The sequence below is a fragment of the Cucurbita pepo genome, chromosome 1 (assembly GCF_057944985.1).
Source record: "Cucurbita pepo subsp. pepo isolate OVF chromosome 1, ASM5794498v1, whole genome shotgun sequence".
Classification (NCBI taxonomy): Eukaryota; Viridiplantae; Streptophyta; class Magnoliopsida; order Cucurbitales; family Cucurbitaceae; genus Cucurbita; species Cucurbita pepo.
Window position 1 is genome coordinate 16,919,276 of NC_141798.1, and position 19,468 is coordinate 16,938,743.

Below are 19,468 nucleotides of genomic sequence, written 5' to 3' on the forward strand. Positions count from 1 at the left end.
TAAATATTAATTTGAGTCGTTTGTTTTTAATTCACTCAACTTCTAGTTGTTGAATTCTAATACCACATGTATTGAATTAATATCTTTGAAGAAGGGGGATTTTCGAGTCTAACATGTTTCGTGCTACCACTGGTTTTAAATAACAAAACGAGGTACCAGACGACATCTAATGCTAAGCTTGCTTCGAGCAATCTTCGACTGTATTGGGTTCGCTCGACGATTGCTCAAAGATATGGATTAAAGATAGAGAAAATGCAAGTTCCTCCAATCAAAAAGTTCAGTAAGAGAATAAATCTTAATACACTCTGGAAAAACTACTTCTCTACCTGTGAAATTCATGGGGCAAAATTCTACCAAAACAAATTCATGAGATAACATTTATATATGATGGGTTGAAAAACAGAGTGGCTAAGTCTTTCCTTCTATGGGTTCTAGTGGCCTTACGAAATCTTCGTCCCCGCGCTAGTCACCGCACACGACAAATTGGATTTCTAATCATCCAGTGAGTGCTAGAAGAAGTTTACAGCTACCAACACCTCAAATATGACATGAACCTTCCTTCCCCCTAAGGTTTACCTTCAAACATATTACATGGTCACACATTTCCCTATGTTGTAGCAGCCATCTGCTTCAGTTTTGCTTGTAAGATCACCCCAGCTTCATCTGCTAGATTCTTCTTTTTAGCAGCAACCTGCATGAATTCAGCAAAGGAATATACATTTACTTCTTGTTATAACCGAGGGCAGCCCAATATGCTTAAAAAAGCCCAAATATATGTATAAATTATAAGCATTGAACCCAATATGGTTCAAAACAACCCAAAATATATCCATAAAGTTATAACTCCTAAACGATGAACACAAAATGCTTTAAAATGTCCAAGTATATGTATAAACCATGAAGTATAAATATTGAATAGCTAACCCAATATGTATAAACACAACACTAACATTGAACACAATTAAAAAAGTTCAACAAATTTAATTTAGATAAAATGGACTCAGAAATAAAATTTAGAAGGAAAGGTTTAAACTATTTACTTTGATTGAATTGTTTTGAAAAGCTTAGTTTTCCTTTCTACTTAAACTAGTTACTCTAACTGGTCGGCAAGGAGAACTGCATTATACGTTGAGGACTAGAGTGGAAGAAGCTTAACTACTTCTCTAAGAGAAAAAGGGGAACGGGTCAGGCGTGCGACTGCAAGTGGATCATAGAACGTAATAATCGATCTTTGTCTTTTATAGAACATGACCCACACATGGTCCATTCCCATGCGCAACTCACAAGAAGACTACCAAACGGGGCACCATACATCATCTCCCTCTTTCATACCACAGAGCCTTCAACTTTAGCCATCTCTCACACATCTCCCAAAATTTCTCCCCCAGCCACAAATACTCGTTGAACCGTTTTTTAATACTGACACCATTGCTTCCATTACTGATACATCATACCTCCCACAACCGTTTTTTTTTTTTTTTTTTTGGATAAGATACCTCCCACAACCTTTAATGAACACCAAAATCACTTTCTCCTTTACAATTACACCAACACCATCTCTTCAACTAAAAACCCAGTACCATTAACAACAAACAAAACCATGCTTCTCACTAGAACCAAATTTTCCACAAACTGTGAATCCATATTTATGAGAGTCAAATGGTTATCTTTCCTCATCATGCTCTCAATCGACTGAAGGCTGCCCCTCATAGAACCAATCCTTGTATAAATCTCCCATAAAATCCTCCCTATTATTTCTAGTCTTTTTGCTTTACCCCTCGAACAACAAACTCCCATCCTCAACCCTTAACCTCATCTTGTTGATGAACCTGCTCTAGTGCCCAGGGGACCTAAAGAGATGAACCAATCACTTTGTATTGTTGAATGCTCTCAGGAGAATTTTATTGCAGAAGGTGTCAATGAATTGGGTAAAGGGGATGGCTCACAGATTGGTGACAAGCTATGTATCTGCCTATCTTTTTCCCTTGGTTAGTTGACCTCCAAGGCCACAAAGAAAAAATTAAATGGGTGAAGGAGATGCAATATTTACAATTCTCAGTTAATTACAATAAGCCTAGTAGTGGTCACATCAACAAGGATGAAGGGTCAACTTCACCTGCATGATTTTTATCACTTGGAATGTTAAGGGCCTTTGTTCTTGGAAAAAGAGAGCCCTCATCAAAGATTTCCTTTGGTTACATAATCCGACCCTCATCATTTTACAAGAAAAAAAAAAACACACAGGCCATCAAAAGAAGGTTTATTAAATCACTTTGAAGCTCTCGTAACATTGCATGGCCTGATGCCATGGTGCTTCTGCAGGTGTCATCCTTTGGAAAGAATCCTCTTTCAATGCCCTAAAAGTGGTTAAAGGTTTTTATTCTCTATCCATTCATCTCTCTCTTGCCGATGGCTTCATATTTTGATGGGTTTTTGGCCCAAATTGCTTAGCAGATAGGGAGTTCTTTTGGAATGAGCTTAACGATTTATATATGTTTTGTCACCCTAACTAGATTTTGGGTGGCAATCCAATGTTACAAAATTCACATAAGATTACAGATCACTAATCTGCTTTGGTGGTCAACTGTCAAATCCTTGATGCCTCCCTTATTGCCATCGACATCATTGATGAGTGGAATAGAAGGAAAAAGAGGGGAGTGGTCATAAAACTTGATATAGAGAAGGCATTCAATATGGTGGATTGGGAACTTCTTGAGGATACTCTTAGAGCTAAGGGCTTTGAACAAACTTGGAGGAAAAGGATTAGGGGGTGCATCAACTAATTTCTCCATTATTAACAACGGTAAGCCTAGAGGTAAAATCTTAGGATCAAAAAGCCTTCACCAAGGAGATCCTTTTCTCCTTTTTTTTTTTTTTTTAATTAATTTATTTATCCCCGTGGTTGATTGTCTTAGTAGAAGCTCTTATTGGCAGAACATAAAGGTTTGATTAAAGGTTTGCACGTTGGAAAGGAACCACATAAAATCTCCACAACCCACCTTCAATTTGTAGATGACACCATATTTTTTTCTTCTCCTGAGGAAGTTCTACCTCATCCATTGGTTGTCGGATTGGTTGTTGGCCAACTACATATTTGGGTCATCCATTGAATGGTAATCCTCGCACTATTAACTTTTGGGCTCTTGTCTTTGAGAAAGTTGAGAAATATTTGCATAACCCGAGGCTTCTCATATATTTAAAGGAGGTAGACACACTCTAATCCAAGTTATGCTTTCAAACTTGCCTATATATTATTTCGGCATTTTTCTTGCTCCATCAAAGGTCACAAAATATATTATGAAGTTGTACATGACTTTCTGTGGAGGGGAGACATTGACAAAAGAGGGTAGCCATCTCCTAAACTGGCCAGTTATACAATCCCCTATTGAAGAAGGTGGATAGGGAATTTTTGACATACAAAAATGAAACATCTCCCTCTTGGAATTAGAGGTTTTATTAGGATAAAAATGATCATTGGCAAAAAAATTATTGCTGCAAAACATGGTACTAGCCATTACAACTTGAAGTTGAGCAGTGTTTCTTGAAGACAACCAAGAGACCATGAAAATCTATCCATAATTTGCAGAGCTAGTACACAATCACATAGAAGTCAGAATTGGGAAGGGAGGTAATGCTTTGTTTTGGAAGATGTTTGGCTGGGAGAACAAAATTTACAGTGAAAGTATACCTCTCTTTATCATTTATCTCTTAGAGAAGAGGTAACTATTGTTGATCTGTGAAATCAAAGGGTTGGTTCTTGGAACCTAATCATGACTTGATAAAGTTTAAACTGAAGAATGGGCTTCCCTATCTCATCCTTTATTGACCTCCATGCTCAAAGATCAAGATGATAGATGGGCTTTGGGTTTCGAAAAGGATGGGGTCTTTTCTAACAGTTCACCAACCCAAAAGCTCACATCCATCGGTAATTTGACCGATTTGGCTTTTCATCAACGGTTATGGAAAGGACATTCTCCCAAAAAAGTCAAATTTTTATTTTAGAGCTTAGACGTACTTGTATCAACACCTTTGACAATTTACGACGAAAATCCCCTTGGCAGGCTACCACTCCAAGTTGCTGCCTCTTATATTACATGGATAATGAGTCCCTGATTCACTTGTTCAGCAACTGTGCTTCTGCCTCCACTGTTTGGTCTTTCTTATAACAAACATTTGGTCCTTACATCACTTGACCTTGTGATATCTTCTCCTTGCTCAACTTGACTTTCAAGAGACACCCATTTACGAAGGAAAATAAGATTTTTTTGGCTCCATTTTATCTATGCCTTTCTTGGAATTTATGACTTAACAGAAATGCTTGGTCTTTAAAGATAAGCATTAGAATATAAACTCCATTGAGTCTGCTTCATATTTTGCTTTATCTAGGCGTATTTTATCCCCTGCTTTTTGGAATTATCACTTAGCGATGCTCTTATCTCATTGGAGATCTTTCTTGTAACTATCATAGATAGGTCTTACTTTTGTATTCTTTCATACATCAATGAAATGGTTCTATGCTTCCTATCAAAAAATGTTTTTCAGTAAGATTATTTGCCCATTACAAACAGATTGATGGCAATTCAGCATTGACCAGAACGATAAGTTATAAGCTCTTTAGTTAGACCCAAGCACAAAAGAAAGAATGTCCAGAGAAATATTTTTGTTAAAGATGAGTAGATGGCGTTCAACTATTTAAATTTCAAATTCAGTTAGCGGTGCTTCCTTTATTGAACTTCCCCTAATTCTTTACCAAGTATAATATTTCATTCACAAACAAAGATGCAGAAGTAACAATAAGGAATTACAATATCTGGTTCAGAAATCAACATTTCTTGCACTAGCATTCTAACTTGTAAAAATTTTGATTAAAAATTCAACTTGAAAGTAGTCAGAATACCTCGATTAGTTGGTCAAAATTCGACTTTAGCAATTTGATCTTTCGATCGCAGTAATCTTTTCCTTCAGCCATTGTTTTCTGATTCAACCATCAAATCAACTCAGAACAGTCATGAAAACACATTTCCAACATTAAAATTTAATACATGACAAACTTATATTATTGTTGACAAAGCCGGATCATAATTCTTACACAGTGAATCATAAGATCCTAACTGATGATAAGAATCAGCAACAATTAGTGTTAATAAACCAGAACAATTTCAGATAGGTAAGAACAAGTGATATAAATAAGTACCCTACATAGAAGGTAAATCTGCAAGTAAGTCGCCAGAGAAAAACAGCTTGTCTCACTCAATAAAAGGCACAATTAAAAACATATTGTCAAGTACAATAGCCATTTGTTGGAAAAGGAAGTTAAATTTTCAGCGACACCGATCTCGTTTGCCGAATGAAATCTAAGTAAAAACCAAATAGATTTCAACTTTTTTTTGGTGAAAAGAACTAACGGTGGATGCAAGAAAAAAATGAATCAAGAACTGAAGAATGGCAACCAAGCAATAAGGTCCCAAAGTCCACCAAACTGACCTCAATGAAGTATCCAGTTCCGACATCCACCAAGACCTTATCGGCGTCATCCAGCGTCCCAGGCACGTAAAGCGACGCAGTAAGAGGCACCAACATCTTCTTTCCTAAAAATAAATATTTGTGAAAAAAAAGAAAAAAAAAAAAAAACCTACTCACTAACCGATACACGATCAGGCAAACACAAAAGGCACTATCTGAACGAATAAGCACAACAGACAATCAACGAAGAAGCAAAAACGCACAACAACAAACGAGGAGCCACCGATTAGAATCCAAACACACGAACTTACACTAATTTTCCAGAAATGGAGAGAAGCTAACCTTGAGGACGGAGCGAGAGATCGTGAAGGGCAGCGGAGGCATTGTCGAGACGAGAAGTGGCAGTGCGAATGTTGTTGAGGCTATCGTGAAGGAGATTGACTTCCATGTCAGTCTGTTCTTTGATGGCTTTGAGCTGCTCGACACTCATCTTCTCCAACTCCAACGATCGCACCCCTTCGCCGCCGCTGCCGCCCTTTCTCGAAGCCATTGATTCACCTTGGCGTTTGGATTCAATTTTACAACCCGCGAGTCGGATGGCTTTCTAATAGACACTCTTAGTAATATGTTTTAGAAATAATTATAAGTATTATTATTATTATTGTTATTTAGTAATATTTTTTTTTAATTTGTTAAAAAAAAATTAAAAAGGATATTAATAAAATTTTAAAAAGTTTAAAGTATATTCGAATGGTTATTAAAAGTTTTAGATTATTTTTTAAATAAAATAAAAATGATTTTCTTTATATTTTTTTTTAAATGCTAGGCATAAATCTTATAAATTTTAAATCCATTAAAAAATATATTTGTAATTAGTTTAAAATATAAATAGTTAATAATTTATTTAAAAAAATATCCTTAAAATTTTAAAACAAAAAGGTTGAAATATTATTAGCATTAGTACAATATTTAAAAAAATATTTATAAATTTTTAAAATAATATTTAAAAGCTCATATATAATTAATTTATGAGACGTAGATAAACAATTTTAGTTCATGATCATATTAAATTTTCTTTTTACTTTTTATTAATTATACTTTAAATTTTTTTTTGAATATTTTTTATACACAGAACTTTCGATATATATATTGGAATCACCACCAGAATTTTTAAAGTTCAAATATATTTTTAAATATTATCAATATTTTTGAAATAAAACAATAATAGGGAAAATAATATTTTTAAATTTAAACTGTTATCAAATCTTTTTGAAAATTGGATATTTTTAAACTAAGAGATAAAGTTTTGAAATATTTTTATTAATTTATCCTTAAGTAAAAAAAAAAATATATATATATATATATATATATATTATTATTGAAAAAAAAATAGAAAAAGAAAATAAAATTAGTCCACGTCCCCGTTAAATCGGCCCACTTTTTTGCTTTAAAAAAACAAGACTGAACCCACTTCGTAAAATAAAATAAACTGTTCCACGCCACTTCTTCGCGCCCTCTCCTCCTCCGTTGCAGCAGCTCGGTGTCGCCGCCGCTTCTCTACCGTTCACTTCTACCAGCGCCATCGTGTTTATTCCGTTTGTGGCGCCGCAGCCTCCTTCATCCTAGGGTTTGGCACTGGTTTTCTACTCCCTTGTTTTACAGGTATTCCGGCAGTTTCCATCTGTGTTTTTCTTCTCACTTGGAAAACACAAATTAGCACTTGTCTAATGAAAGAACGAATGTTTCTTTTTTTATTTTTTGTTTTTATTTCTTCTTTGGCATAACAATGGCTGAATAGCAGCGTAAATAAAAACAGTCGTGTGGCAAATTGGGACGTGGTTTGCGTGTTGGTTGTTCTGATTCGGACATGAATCAGCCATACAATTCGAGAAAAAGAAATAGTATATTTATCAAAAGAGGAAGAACACAGCCATAATGCATCAGGGACGAGGAATCCCTAAGCCCAAAACGGAGGATCACAACATAAAAGTCCTCCAAGCTAGATTGATGAACAATCATTGTGTATTACAAAAAAAAAAAAAAAAAAAAAAAAAAAAAAAAAAAAAGGAAGAAGAGAAAAATGTGTAAAGCACTCTCAGTAGAGGCAGTAAAGTGTACTCTTCCACAAAAGAAACTGCTTGAGGAAGAGTTTTCTGAAAATCATCTGCTGTTCCCTCCTTTACATAAAGCTCAAAGAAGAGCTCTGTAAGAATTCAACCATAAAATTTTAGTTTTCTCTTTAACTAACAGCCTGAGAGAAATTCAGAAAGACCATCAACTAAAGTTTAGGAGCACCAAGCCAAATTGAAAGTATTTAGGACGAAACACCAACCCTTACAAGCAAAAGGACAATGAAGGAAGAGGTTACTGCTGGATTGAGAACTTTGGTTGCAAAGGAGGCACATATTTGGGAAAGGTCCATATGAGGATGTCTTCGTTGCAATCTGTCTAAGGTATTTAAGCAGTTATTGACTACTGACGAGATGTAAAAATTAACCTTAGACTACTTGGCTTAGTGTTCGTAGCAAACTCTGAAAAGACGTTCTTTTCTTGCAATTGAATTAAAAGGAACTATTCTCAGATTTTGCATATTTTTTTCCAGGGGCTGTATTTAAGCTTCTTGCTGTTATTAAGAAACCCTCTACCCTTTAGTTTTACCAAACTTTGCTTTCAATAACCTTTCTCCAAAGGGCACCTTTAAAATGCACGTACCTCCACAACCATTCAGACAAAGGGCTGAATTCTTCCTTCTCAGATCACCTATCCCTAGACCACCACACAACAAAGGATCCGTAACCTTTCTCCAGCCAACCAAGTGGCTTCCTCCTTCCTCATTGACCCCTTCCCGAAGGAAATTCCTAATAATCTGTTCCTGATTTTGTCCATTACTGGGTCCCGAAAGGAAATGTTATTGGGATTATCTCCAATAGGCATTCCAAGGTAAGAGATGAGCAAAAGTCCTTCCCAGCTTCCTAGGAGTAAAGTTTCTTTACTAGTTTTGTCTATTGACATTCAGCCCAATCAAGGTTGTTTCTCCATATTGATAGTGAGACAGATGCCTTTGCAAAAATATTTAAAAATAGCTGCAAGCTTTCGGATCGTACTTACTTAAAAGAAGCGTGTCATCAACATATTGAATATGGGTAATGATGCCTCTTCTTCCCTCCCTTTAAATCCTTCAATTATGTCCTTTCTTTGCAAATTTCCACAAATTGACTAAAATCAAGATTAAATATGAAGAATATATTGCTAGATAGAGGAAGATGAATTATCTAGATGAGGAAAATGAGAATGTGGATTCTTGACATCAACAGAAATCGAATGGTAAAGCATTGAAACATGGAATGGGCTGTTCCTTAAGATTTATAAATTTGTAGATTCAATTCGTCTCCCTTTTTTTTTTAGAAACAATATCTAAAACCATAATTAATGTTCAAATACAATTCAATGAGACTCTACATTTGTGGTTTGATGTCATGTGCAATGGCCAGAGGGTTACTAAACTGCAGCTTCTCAAAGTTGGACTCATTTTGAGGATCTCTTCGTGTTCTCTATCCAGTCCTTTTAAGTTCTTAATCTTTGAGAATTGTAACAACTTCTACCTAGAAACTTGCTTCTGATCTATCATTTTTAACTAACACCCTTGATAATCTTCAACAAAAAAAAAAGAAAAAAAAAAGAAAAAAAAAAAGAGCAGAATAGATTTATTATTAAAAGGTAGAAGGCAAAGTGGGGAGAACAAGTTTCTCCTCTATAGTGCCTTTTACATATATAGTATATCCTGAGGAAAAAAATGTGAGTTGTTTGCTGATTTTTTTTTTTTTTTTTTTTTTTTGGGAGATATTTGACGATGAACGATTGGTTGTTAGCTTTTTCTTTCTATGCTCATTCTCACATTGGATTGAATGTGTGAGAAAAAACAGAATGCAAAAGTGTCTTGTCAATTTTTGATCTATTGTACTTCTATTATTGTTAATTTGTAATGTTTTAACTATAAATTTTTTATTGGTAGCTTGATTGTGACGTTTTTTTGCAATTGAGATTGCTCAAAATCTGTATGGTAAATTTTGTTCTTCCATAGATTTGTTTTTGGTTGTTAGGCTTTTTTGTGTGCTCATTCTCACATTGGATTGCATGTGCGAGAAAGAAACAGAATGCAAAGTTGCAATTTTTTTTTTTTTACTTTTTGTACTTTTATTATTGCCATTCTAGATTGTTTAACTATTTATTGTATATTGGGACTTGATTGTGACATTTTTTTTTTGCAACTGAGAACGCGCAAAATCTCTATGCTAAATGTTGTTCTTCCTTAAATTTGTTTTGCCTTTCTTTTTTGTTGGATGTTTATCTTTGATTTGTTTGTAGGGTGCTTGATTATGCCCTTTGTCATGATTTCTCACATTATTTTGCAAGTGTAAGATATTTTTTAATCTCATTAGCTGAATTTACATAAATCGTGATTTTAAGTAGTCTTTTCAGAGATCTTACATTATCCTTTCATTTTCTTCCTTGTAATTTCTGTAGTTGAAATGTTATGTCTGATCAAGTTGTTACACGAGTTTGATTAGATCTTATGATGGGCTTTTTGGTTCATTAGCCTTACACAAAGTTTGTTGCGAGCACATGATGATAAATGGCTTTAATTAAAAAAATGGTGAGGTTGGAAATGGCCCAATGACAAGAATTATAGAAAAAGCAATACTCTCAGAAGTGAACTGCCTAAATATTTAAGTCATTTATACAAGTCAGTAATTCGTGTAACTTGAAGAGGTCAGAATAAGTTGTTACATGAGTAATTTGCTTCATGCCTTACTCACGCGACCAATTGCCTTCCCTTTGTTGGTAAGGAGCTCTAGAGATAAGAGAGACTAATATAATGGTTGAATGACTAAGCTATTAATATTACTAATTGCACGAACAGGGTTACATATTTATAAAGAACAACCTGCCTCTGTAACAAACTGCTGCTAATACAATTATACAACTAAAAGAACCTAATAATATCAGTAGCTTATTCAACCATGAATCAACTCATTTACTACACTTAAATTTGGTAGTTGAACATTTCAAGAATGTATGATCACAACTGATTCATTGTTAAGGCTCACCTCATTGAGTCTCCGATTGGTTGTTAGATTATGAATTCTTGTATTAGATTGTGCAGTTAGTCCTTATTTATATAATTAGCAGCGAGAAAAGTTCCAACAACATACAATTAAAGCATTTTAGTTTTTCTTGCAACTTTCTCACAGCGAGGATGGTGCAAGAAAAATTCCAGCATGTTATAGTTTAGGTGTTGTTATATTTTCACAACTTTCTTGTAGTGAGAGTTGTGAGAATCAAATTCACTATGTTAGACATTTGTAAAACGTTGTAAGAAAAAGAATGTCCAATAAATTAACCATCCTAAATGTATTTAGCCCCCATATAATTGTCCCATATTTAGCAATTACTCTTTTTTGTTCCTAACGACCAAGTAATTTTGCTTTAGTGTTCTTCTTGTGCTTGGTAACCACTTCCACAAATCCCAGCTTGAATTATCCTTTTGCACTTTTTATGTGCTCTATTTGTCCCTAAACATATCTGTGCATTTTTACTTAGGATTTCTTACATACTAAAAAGGAACCAGAAGCTTCTGTATCATCCGAAGGCTTCTTGTTGCTGTTGGATAAACTCAAGGCTTCATTTATGGACCCTTTTGATGACATTCTTTCTGATCCTAGCGTCTCGTGTAAGTTTTGGATACATCAGCTTGTGCATTTTTATTTTCTTGATAGTGAGTTATTGATATTGGTTTTTTGCAGCCCGAACTGGGAGTAGATTTCAACCAAAGATCAAACCACGTCCTAAAAAGCCAACTTTGGCACCACAATCGTGTACTCATTCTCAGGATAAGAAGGTAAGACCTGTGTAGTATCTTCCTGAGTGATGGACGATTAATTTTGTGGGATATTTCTGAGAAAATGTTTCTATGAATCTACTTTGTTTGCAGGAAACAGTTTCAGATGCTAAATCTTGTCACGACGGTAGAGGAAATACAAAATCAATTGAATCGTCATCCCAACTTCCTGTGATAGAGGAGAACAAGGAATCTGAGGATGATTTGCTCTTGGCTACCGCAAGATCTGATTTCATCAGTTCACATCCTCCCTCTGTGGAAAGTGCTAAAACGGTAATTCACTTATTATTGTCGACCTTGTTTAGTGCCAAAACACCAGAAAGTTGGCCACATGGATCTTTCTATTCTAGTACAACTATATATTATTTCATTTGTAAGTTTGATTTGGTAGGGACATTTGTTGTTTCCAGGTAGACTCTATGCAGCTTGATTTTGATTCTTGTGGCAGTATTCTTCCTTCGGGCTCTACTACCGATGGTAAGTACTAGTTTAAACCATTCGTTGGAATTTGCATGATGTGGTACATTTGAAAGATGAAATGAAAATAAGATGATGTGATAACTTCGACAATTCAATACTTAGATGAAATAATAAAATTGGTCTCTATAGTTTGGGCAAAGTCTTAGTTCGATCTCAATGGTTTGGATGTAATTTCAATTTAGTTTCTATGATTAAATTTCATTTAGGTCCCCATGATTTCTATCTTCACAAATCGTCCCTAAAATTAACCACAATCATTGAGACCAAATTAAAGTTAATCCTCGGGATTAAATTGAAACTTCTAAAACCGTAGGGATCTAGTTGAATATTTTTCAGGGAACAGGAACCAATTTTGTAATTTATCCAAATATATTATTTTACATTATGAAACGTTCTTTCCAATCATCCAAGCACTTGCAAATTGCAATATAACTCTACTGCGAATTGAATGGTATGGGTTTCAACTTGACATGTACGATGACCCAAAAAAGACAGTTAGCAAAGGATAAGAACTAGCAAGGTATTTGTTGGGATCTATTGGTAATATTTGTTATAAATCAGAGGGTTGGTCTTGCGGGGAAGTAATATTGTAGTGGTTTAGTCTTGAGCTGGAGGGTGCTAGTATTCTGAATTAGACTTGCTGTGTTTTCTTTCAAACTCAAGGACACAGTTGTACAACCTATAGAATAAGTCCTGTTCAAGTATGGTTGTGCTTAATATTTATATTTCAATATCCGAGTCTTGTTATTCATTGTGACGGACACATGTATTCCATTAATGTTCAAGATGATGAAGTAACTGATCCAATCAATCTCGTACTTTCTCCTTAGATCCAGTTGGAGTGAAAAAATTGACTGATACCAAAAATACGGGAATATTGAATTATTCCACTCCAAGTTCCTCTACAGCTCATGAGGCTACGGTTTTGGATCAAAGTGGACTAGGATCAATTCAAACTGAGGACAGACATTTTAGTGATGGCAAAATTCCAGAAGAGGTATGTGCTAATTATTCGAGTATTAAATCTAGGTTGAGGAATTAAGGTTCTAAGTACATCTTCTTTTGCTCAATTCTGTACTAATAGTAATTTTATTTTCAGAATATTGATATATTTTACGAATTGGAATACCTAGATGATTTTCATAACCAACCGAAGAATGAAGCAGGTGAGTTATTGACATTTCTTATCTCACATTTCCTCCTCGATTGTGCTTGTTCTAATGTTTGTTCTCATACATTTAAAGATCCTGCAAGCCTTAACCAAGCATCCATCTCCAGTGAGGATGGAGATCTGGATAAACAAAGGTTGGAAATCGAGGTGAAATTCTGGTTTCGTCAACAAGTGAAGTTATTTATTCTAAAAGCATCTTTCTTCACTCGTTGACGTATGGTTAAGGTTTCAGGAACGTGGGGCAGGGGCTGATATCACCATGGATACAATAAGTTCTGGAGACACTAGTCCATCTGGTAAGACAAATTCAACCAATTTTCTGTGTTATAGTTGTATCATTTTGGAAATATTACGCTTTAATTAAATTCTTATTATTTTCAGAACAACCTGCTTGCAATTATACAACAAAGCCCAAAATAAAAACTGCAGAAGAAGACGCTTGCATGGAAATATCTCAGCCTGAAATCTCTGACATGCTTCCACCATCTCCACAAGTTATTTCTCATGATACTAGGTGCATGCATGACACCTCAATTGGTTCTGATTTTGATGGCATTCTGAATGATTCATCGATCAACTTTGATGGTTACACTCCTGTCAACCAGCATACTGAAGCACCAGTTAATGTAGAGCCATTAGCATTTGACTCTTACGATGACATACTGGTGGATGATTTTAATTCAGATGATCAAGATCCGTCAAGAGAAGTGGTAATGTAAATGACTTGAAATGTGTAACTGAATATGCAATAGCTTTTAGTTTTTGCAGTTCTGTTTGTTTATTTTAACACGTTATTTTTGTAATTGAGGTTTTTAGAGTGGTAAGACTGGCGAAGGAAAACCTTCAATGGAATCAAATATTTCTCAGCCGCAAGAGATGTTCTCCCAAGTTGGTGAAGAAATCCAGCAGAGCAAAACTTCGAGGAAGTCGAGAAAGAAGGTTTCTCATCAACCTGATGAGCCAGAAGATGGTGTTGACGAGAATAGGAATTTCCCCAATGAAACCTCAAAAGCTGGCCCATCTCGAGGAAAAAAAGCTTCAAAAAAGTCTTCAAAACCATCTAGTGATAGTGAAAAACCAGCTCGGAAGCGCAAGCAGGCTAATAAATCAGTTCCCGATACGCAAGCCGAAAAGCGTCCTAAGAAGTTCTCCCATTCAACTCGTCGGAATAGAAGGCAAGGTAACTATTTCTCTAGCGGCCTATGCTTTAAATCTCTTACAATCACTATGTGTAGTTAATGAAGGAATGGAATATGCTTTTGTCAGATCGTTAATTATCTTCTGCCTTCACAGTAAACAAGGTTTTGCTGGAAACTCCGGAGGATGAAATTGACTTTCAAAAGATAAGTTTTAGGGATCTCATTATTTATCACGAGTACAAGGAGAAGTTAGAGGTACATATTATTTTTCGTACCTCATAAGTTCACAGAACTGATGATTTTATTTCTTTGGTTGGTGGGTTTTAGCTATTTTCTGTCTCATGTTTACTAACGAGATGAGGTCTACTATTTTTAATGTAGAAGAAAGAGGCAAGCATGAGAAAATCAGCAACCAATCAGAGGTCCAAAACTTTCACGTCATCTTTGTTTTAATTCTATAAATTGTTTATAATGAATTTATTGTCACTATTTTTGATAAACGAATTAAATGTGTAGTGATAGATGCAATTGTTATGTAATGAATCATAAAGCACTATTTTGTGAATGAGATGAAATATATAAATATAAAGGGGGGAGGGTAAGCCTAAATTTAAGATAAATTACAAAGAAGGCTTCATGTTAGCACAAATGGATCTTGGAGAATATTGTAAGAAAAAAATCCTCCTTGAATGAGAAGGTGAGAAAATTTGATGAAATTCTGGATTTGTTCGAGGGGAGCGCCAATCTCTAGAGGGTAGATAGGAGATGCTGGAAATTGGGTAATTTGGAAAATTCCAGTGAATGCATTTTTAAAAAGCTGGTTAAAGCTTCTCTGCTTAAACATTTTGTATTAGTGTTGTGGAAATCAAGGAACTTACTTTTCATGGTATTTTAGTTTTGTCTGAGATGTCGTGAGAAGAGATTTCTTTTTTACTCCTTTTTGTTTATTTATGCCAGAACTGACACTGCCGGTGAGGAAATTTTCAATGATGGAGAGGAAAGCCTTGCTTCTGAACAAGGTAGAGGTACCGATGATGAGGAAACCCCTGATGTAGTTGACATGACTTCTGCTTACTTTAATTACCATTCTTTCATGGACAAAACACCACGTATAAAGTGGTCAAAGCACGATACAGAGCGTTTTTATGAGGTAATTAAACCTCCTTTTTTTCCTCAAGAATTTTCATATTCCTACTTGATGTTTATTTATTCTGCTTGTCCTGAAGGGCGAAAACTTTCAGCTTGTTTCTTGGACTTGGTTGAAACTTGAGTTAACTTGGTTTTGAATTTTTTTTTCCTTCGATCGTGAGTTTTTTCCCTATAAGAGTGCAAAAGAATTAAAAAAGTTAGATTGTCTTGAGATGGATGTTCTACTTATATGATTATATTTAATGTATTTGGCTATCGTTTTGTTTGAGGTTTTAGTTAGATTAATTGAGGGGACCCTTCTCCATCCACCTTCTAGATTCGGAGGAGATTTTGTGGCAAGCGGGAGTTTGTGGGTTGTGTGACTTTTATGGGGAGAGAAGAGTAGTAGGACCTTTTGAGGGATTGAAAGGGACCCTAGTGATATCTGTTCCTCATTAGGTGCTATGTTTCTCTTTGGATTCCGACGACAATAATTATACTTTTGGTCTCATTTTATTTGATTGATCCCCATTCTTTAGTTGAGTTTCTTTCTGTGAGTTCAGGTTTTTTTTATGCCCTTGTTTTTTTTTTTTTTTTTTTTTTTTTCTATCAATGTAAGACCCGTTTTCTATAAAAGAAAATAATATGGCATCATATATGCGGGCATGAAGAGTATGGTTTAGAGGGTGATATTATAGTGAAGAACAGCGTTGTCTTTTTTGGAGAGGTTCTAGCTTCTAGTCGGGGGATGGTAGGAAAGCTCAATAACCGGGAAATAGGGTTAAGATTTGCCTTCCCCCCACCACTCCAAAAACTCAAGCCTTGGCCTTGGAGACAATTAGTAAAACTTTTGTAATCCTTTTGGCCTTAGGGTTGTTGCCTTAAAGTATTGAATCTTAGTAGGTAACGATTTGGTTTCTATACTTTTAAAATTTGTTCGACTTTGTGCTTAAAAGTTTGTAATGAGTTAGTCACTGGGGACTATATTAAGTAAAAATTTGGTATGATTTAGTCCTCGATACTAACAGAAGTTATGATTTAGTCCTTGAAGTATGGATCTTTTTTTTATGTAGTAATTTAGTTTTTGTAGTTTGATTCTGTCTTTGTGAAGGACTAAATTGTCACCTTACAACTTATAAAGACCAAAAAAGTGTTTTTAACCTTGTGTCTTCTTTGAAACTTGTCAATTTCCTATTAAAGAAATTGCTTTGTGTCTATGGTTAAACATGTTGGTATTTGGAATGTCATCATCTTGAACCAATTGGATGGGTTTATGGTCTGTTTTCTTCTAGCATCGAACTAAACTCTTTATTCACATACCTTTTAGGCTGTTCGACAATTCGGAACAGATTTTTGTATGATACAACAGTTGTTTCCAGGCAAAACACGCCACCAAATTAAACTAAAATTCAAAAATGAAGAACGCCATCATCCATTCCGCTTATCTGATGCTGTAACTAATCGTGCCACAGGTAATGCTTATTTTATTTGCCCTTTCTCCTGATCTTTTCATGCAATATGGCTAATGATGTCTTTGTCTTGTAATTCTGTCCTCCGTTTGTATTGTTAATTTTTTTTATGATCTGTTGGTTTGGGTATATGGCCTTACAGTCAAAACTTTTTGCAGACCACACCCAATTTTTATCGTTGATTGGGCAGCTGAAAGAAGCTGCTAATAAGGCAAAACAAGAGTCCAATCAAGATGAACTGACTGAAAACACTGGGGATGAGGAACTCCCAGAGTTGTCTCCTGAAACTAATGTACGTCTTCTTTCTCTTGATCACTTGTGACCAGCGAAATTTACGGTGACCTATCAACTTAAGCTTTTGGGTTCAGCAGTGATTTAACTACTTTTTTTTAATTGAATCCATAAAAAAAAATGTCATTTAAATTTTTTTCAATGTCCCTGACCGCACCCTGATCCGCGTTATATATATATATCCAAAGTTATATATATATATCAATATCGACTCAGCTTGGTCTGAGTTCGTCAAATTTTGGTTCCGGTTTCTACTTGGACCGTCTATTGGTTCTTGGAATAGGATGTTGTTTGGGAGCTAATTTTGAAAAGAAAATGGTTTTGTATGAACAGGAGGAAGTGGCAAAACCTGAAGGAGAAGAAGTGCAGGAGACAGGAAAGGAAGAATGTATTGGTGAAATTCACAGTCCATTAAAGGCTGATGAAAATGAAAGCGATGAGGATGACCCTCATAGATGGGATGAATATAAATTTGATTTTTGAATTTTCCACTTTTTCCTCTCTTATTCTTTTTACTTGTGAATTTTATCCATAGTCAATTCATTGCATGACTTTTAACATTATTTTAGTTCAATTCTTGGTGGGTCACCCTTTCAAAAATAAGATTTATAATAAAAAAACATGTTTTAATATTTGTTCAAAAGTACTTTTAAATATTACCCAACACCATATTTGGAAGTGATTTTAAATTTTAACCGTTCTCCCTGCATAAGGTTATACATAAGGTTATATACGCCGTTGTTATTTCTCTCTTGCTTGCTTATATAACGTCTCTTTCGAAAATCTCTCTATGCCCTCGTTTTCTAAAATCTACTCTTAAAACCAAGGTCAGAGGCTCGAGCATATTTCATTTGGCCGACGCAAATTGGCTTAGCTCACTTGTAGTTGGAAAGTGAGTGTTGCACAGTCTGCTGTCATTAAAAGTGTGATTGTGAAGAAACTACATCCATCGTAGAGATTTGTTAATTATTATAATTACAATATATTTGTCAATTTAATCAAATTAAGATTTGTTAATTATTATAATTACAATATATTTGTCAATTTAATCAAATTATAAGTATATTTGGATTTTAATGGACGAATGACTCTTTAACTAACGAAGTCAAGAATATCGTCTGGAACCCACTGCCATGGCTAACAAATACAAGTCAACGAACCAAAAGCCCAGTGTAGGGTTGGCCCACTTTCACACATGGGCCCATTAAGAAGGGCCCATCAAGTGAGGGTTACCTGCTTTCATGGGCCCATTAAAGAGTGGCCCATATCCACAAATTTGGGATACGAGATTCAAGAGAATGATTTTGGGCCCACTTTGTTAAAAGTGGGCCTATGGGCCCATTAAAGATGATTCAGAGCCATGAAGAACTAAGATTTTTGACCCAAGATGGTCCCCACTTATTAAAACTTTCCCCCACTTTCTCAATACGCCAATTAATTTGGTGGGCCATTGTTGCAAAAATAATAAATAATAATAATAATAATAAATGTTTTATTTAAAAAAATAAATTGAAAAAATAGAAAAAATAAAGGAGTTATGTTTGTGGGCCTCCCCAATTATTGGGGTCCTGCTGTCCCTTATCTATCTGATTCCTCGTTATAAATTTGCATGGGAAGTACCTAGAAGAGTTTTAAAAGTTATTTTATTTTACTTTTACTTTAATCAAAATTAAATTATCGATTTTATTCTTATATTTTACGGGTTAAATTTCTAAATTTAATCATTTTGCGTAGACATTTGAATATAGATAAACTATAATACGACACGTCTAACCGTATAGGAATGAAGAAATTAACTAATAGGGTTCTTCTGATTTCTTTCGAGAATATAGGAATGAAGAAATTAACTGGGTTCTTGTGATTTCTTTCGAGAATATTAGAGCGGAAGGTTGAAACTCATTAAACTAAACGACGAGGACCAAATTGAAGATTTTAAAATTTTAAAGGATCAAATAAAAACGGACCCAAAATAGAAACTTTTAAAACCACAAACATCCAAACCAAAAAAAAACCTAATATTTATATAAAAAAAGTTTAAAAATAACATTACAAATATAGGAAAAAAATCAAACACTTACCATATTAATGAATCAAATTTGAAGGGGAGGTCAAAAATTGAAATATAATGAAGTCTTGGGGACCATTAAATAAAATAAATAAATTAAGAAAAGACCCTTTTTTTGGTAGAGTCTTTTTTTTTCACAAATATTTGGCTTTTCTTATTTTTCCTTTTTGAAAATTGAGATTGTTATAATATCTATTTCTAGTTTTGTTTTTTAATAATTTATTGAACACTCTAATTTTTATTGCCAAAATTTGTTGTGCGGAGTGTTTTGGTGTCCCAATTCATGGAGTGATTGTGCTCTCGAGAAAGTCATTGAGTATGATAACTAGTTCAAATGGAGGAGAATGTCACAATCATACTATG

The 19,468-nt window shown here is 34.7% G+C and overlaps 2 protein-coding genes across 7 annotated transcripts; one reads left to right on the forward strand and one right to left on the reverse strand.

Annotated features, from left to right (window-relative positions):
- Positions 1-220: 220 nt before the first annotated feature.
- Positions 221-6,067, reverse strand: PFD5 (prefoldin 5). Its single transcript, XM_087120971.1, has 4 exons — positions 5,806-6,067; positions 5,485-5,588; positions 4,898-4,975; positions 221-691 (listed from the first exon to the last, which is right to left on the reverse strand). Exons 1-4 carry the CDS (start codon positions 6,011-6,013, stop codon positions 608-610), a joined length of 474 nt encoding a protein of 157 aa, XP_086977097.1. The 5' UTR covers positions 6,014-6,067; the 3' UTR covers positions 221-607.
- Positions 6,068-6,931: 864 nt separating this feature from the next.
- LOC111788109 (uncharacterized) lies at positions 6,932-17,614 on the forward strand. 6 transcript variants are annotated; one of them, XM_023668306.2, is made up of 17 exons: positions 6,932-7,125; positions 11,065-11,194; positions 11,268-11,362; positions 11,456-11,635; positions 11,773-11,839; positions 12,673-12,839; positions 12,942-13,008; positions 13,087-13,160; positions 13,246-13,309; positions 13,395-13,723; positions 13,822-14,188; positions 14,307-14,407; positions 14,534-14,574; positions 15,110-15,302; positions 16,608-16,752; positions 16,908-17,041; positions 17,374-17,614. In XM_023668306.2, the coding sequence occupies exons 2-17, from the start codon at positions 11,152-11,154 to the stop codon at positions 17,521-17,523; spliced, it is 2,217 nt and encodes a 738-aa protein (XP_023524074.1). In that variant the 5' UTR covers positions 6,932-7,125; positions 11,065-11,151; the 3' UTR covers positions 17,524-17,614. The 6 variants fall into 6 exon arrangements, with proteins under 6 accessions (XP_023524074.1, XP_023524102.1, XP_023524093.1 ...); XM_023668334.2 differs by having other exon boundaries at positions 14,537-14,574; XM_023668325.2 differs by having other exon boundaries at positions 13,830-14,193.
- The last annotated feature ends 1,854 nt before the right edge of the window (positions 17,615-19,468 follow it).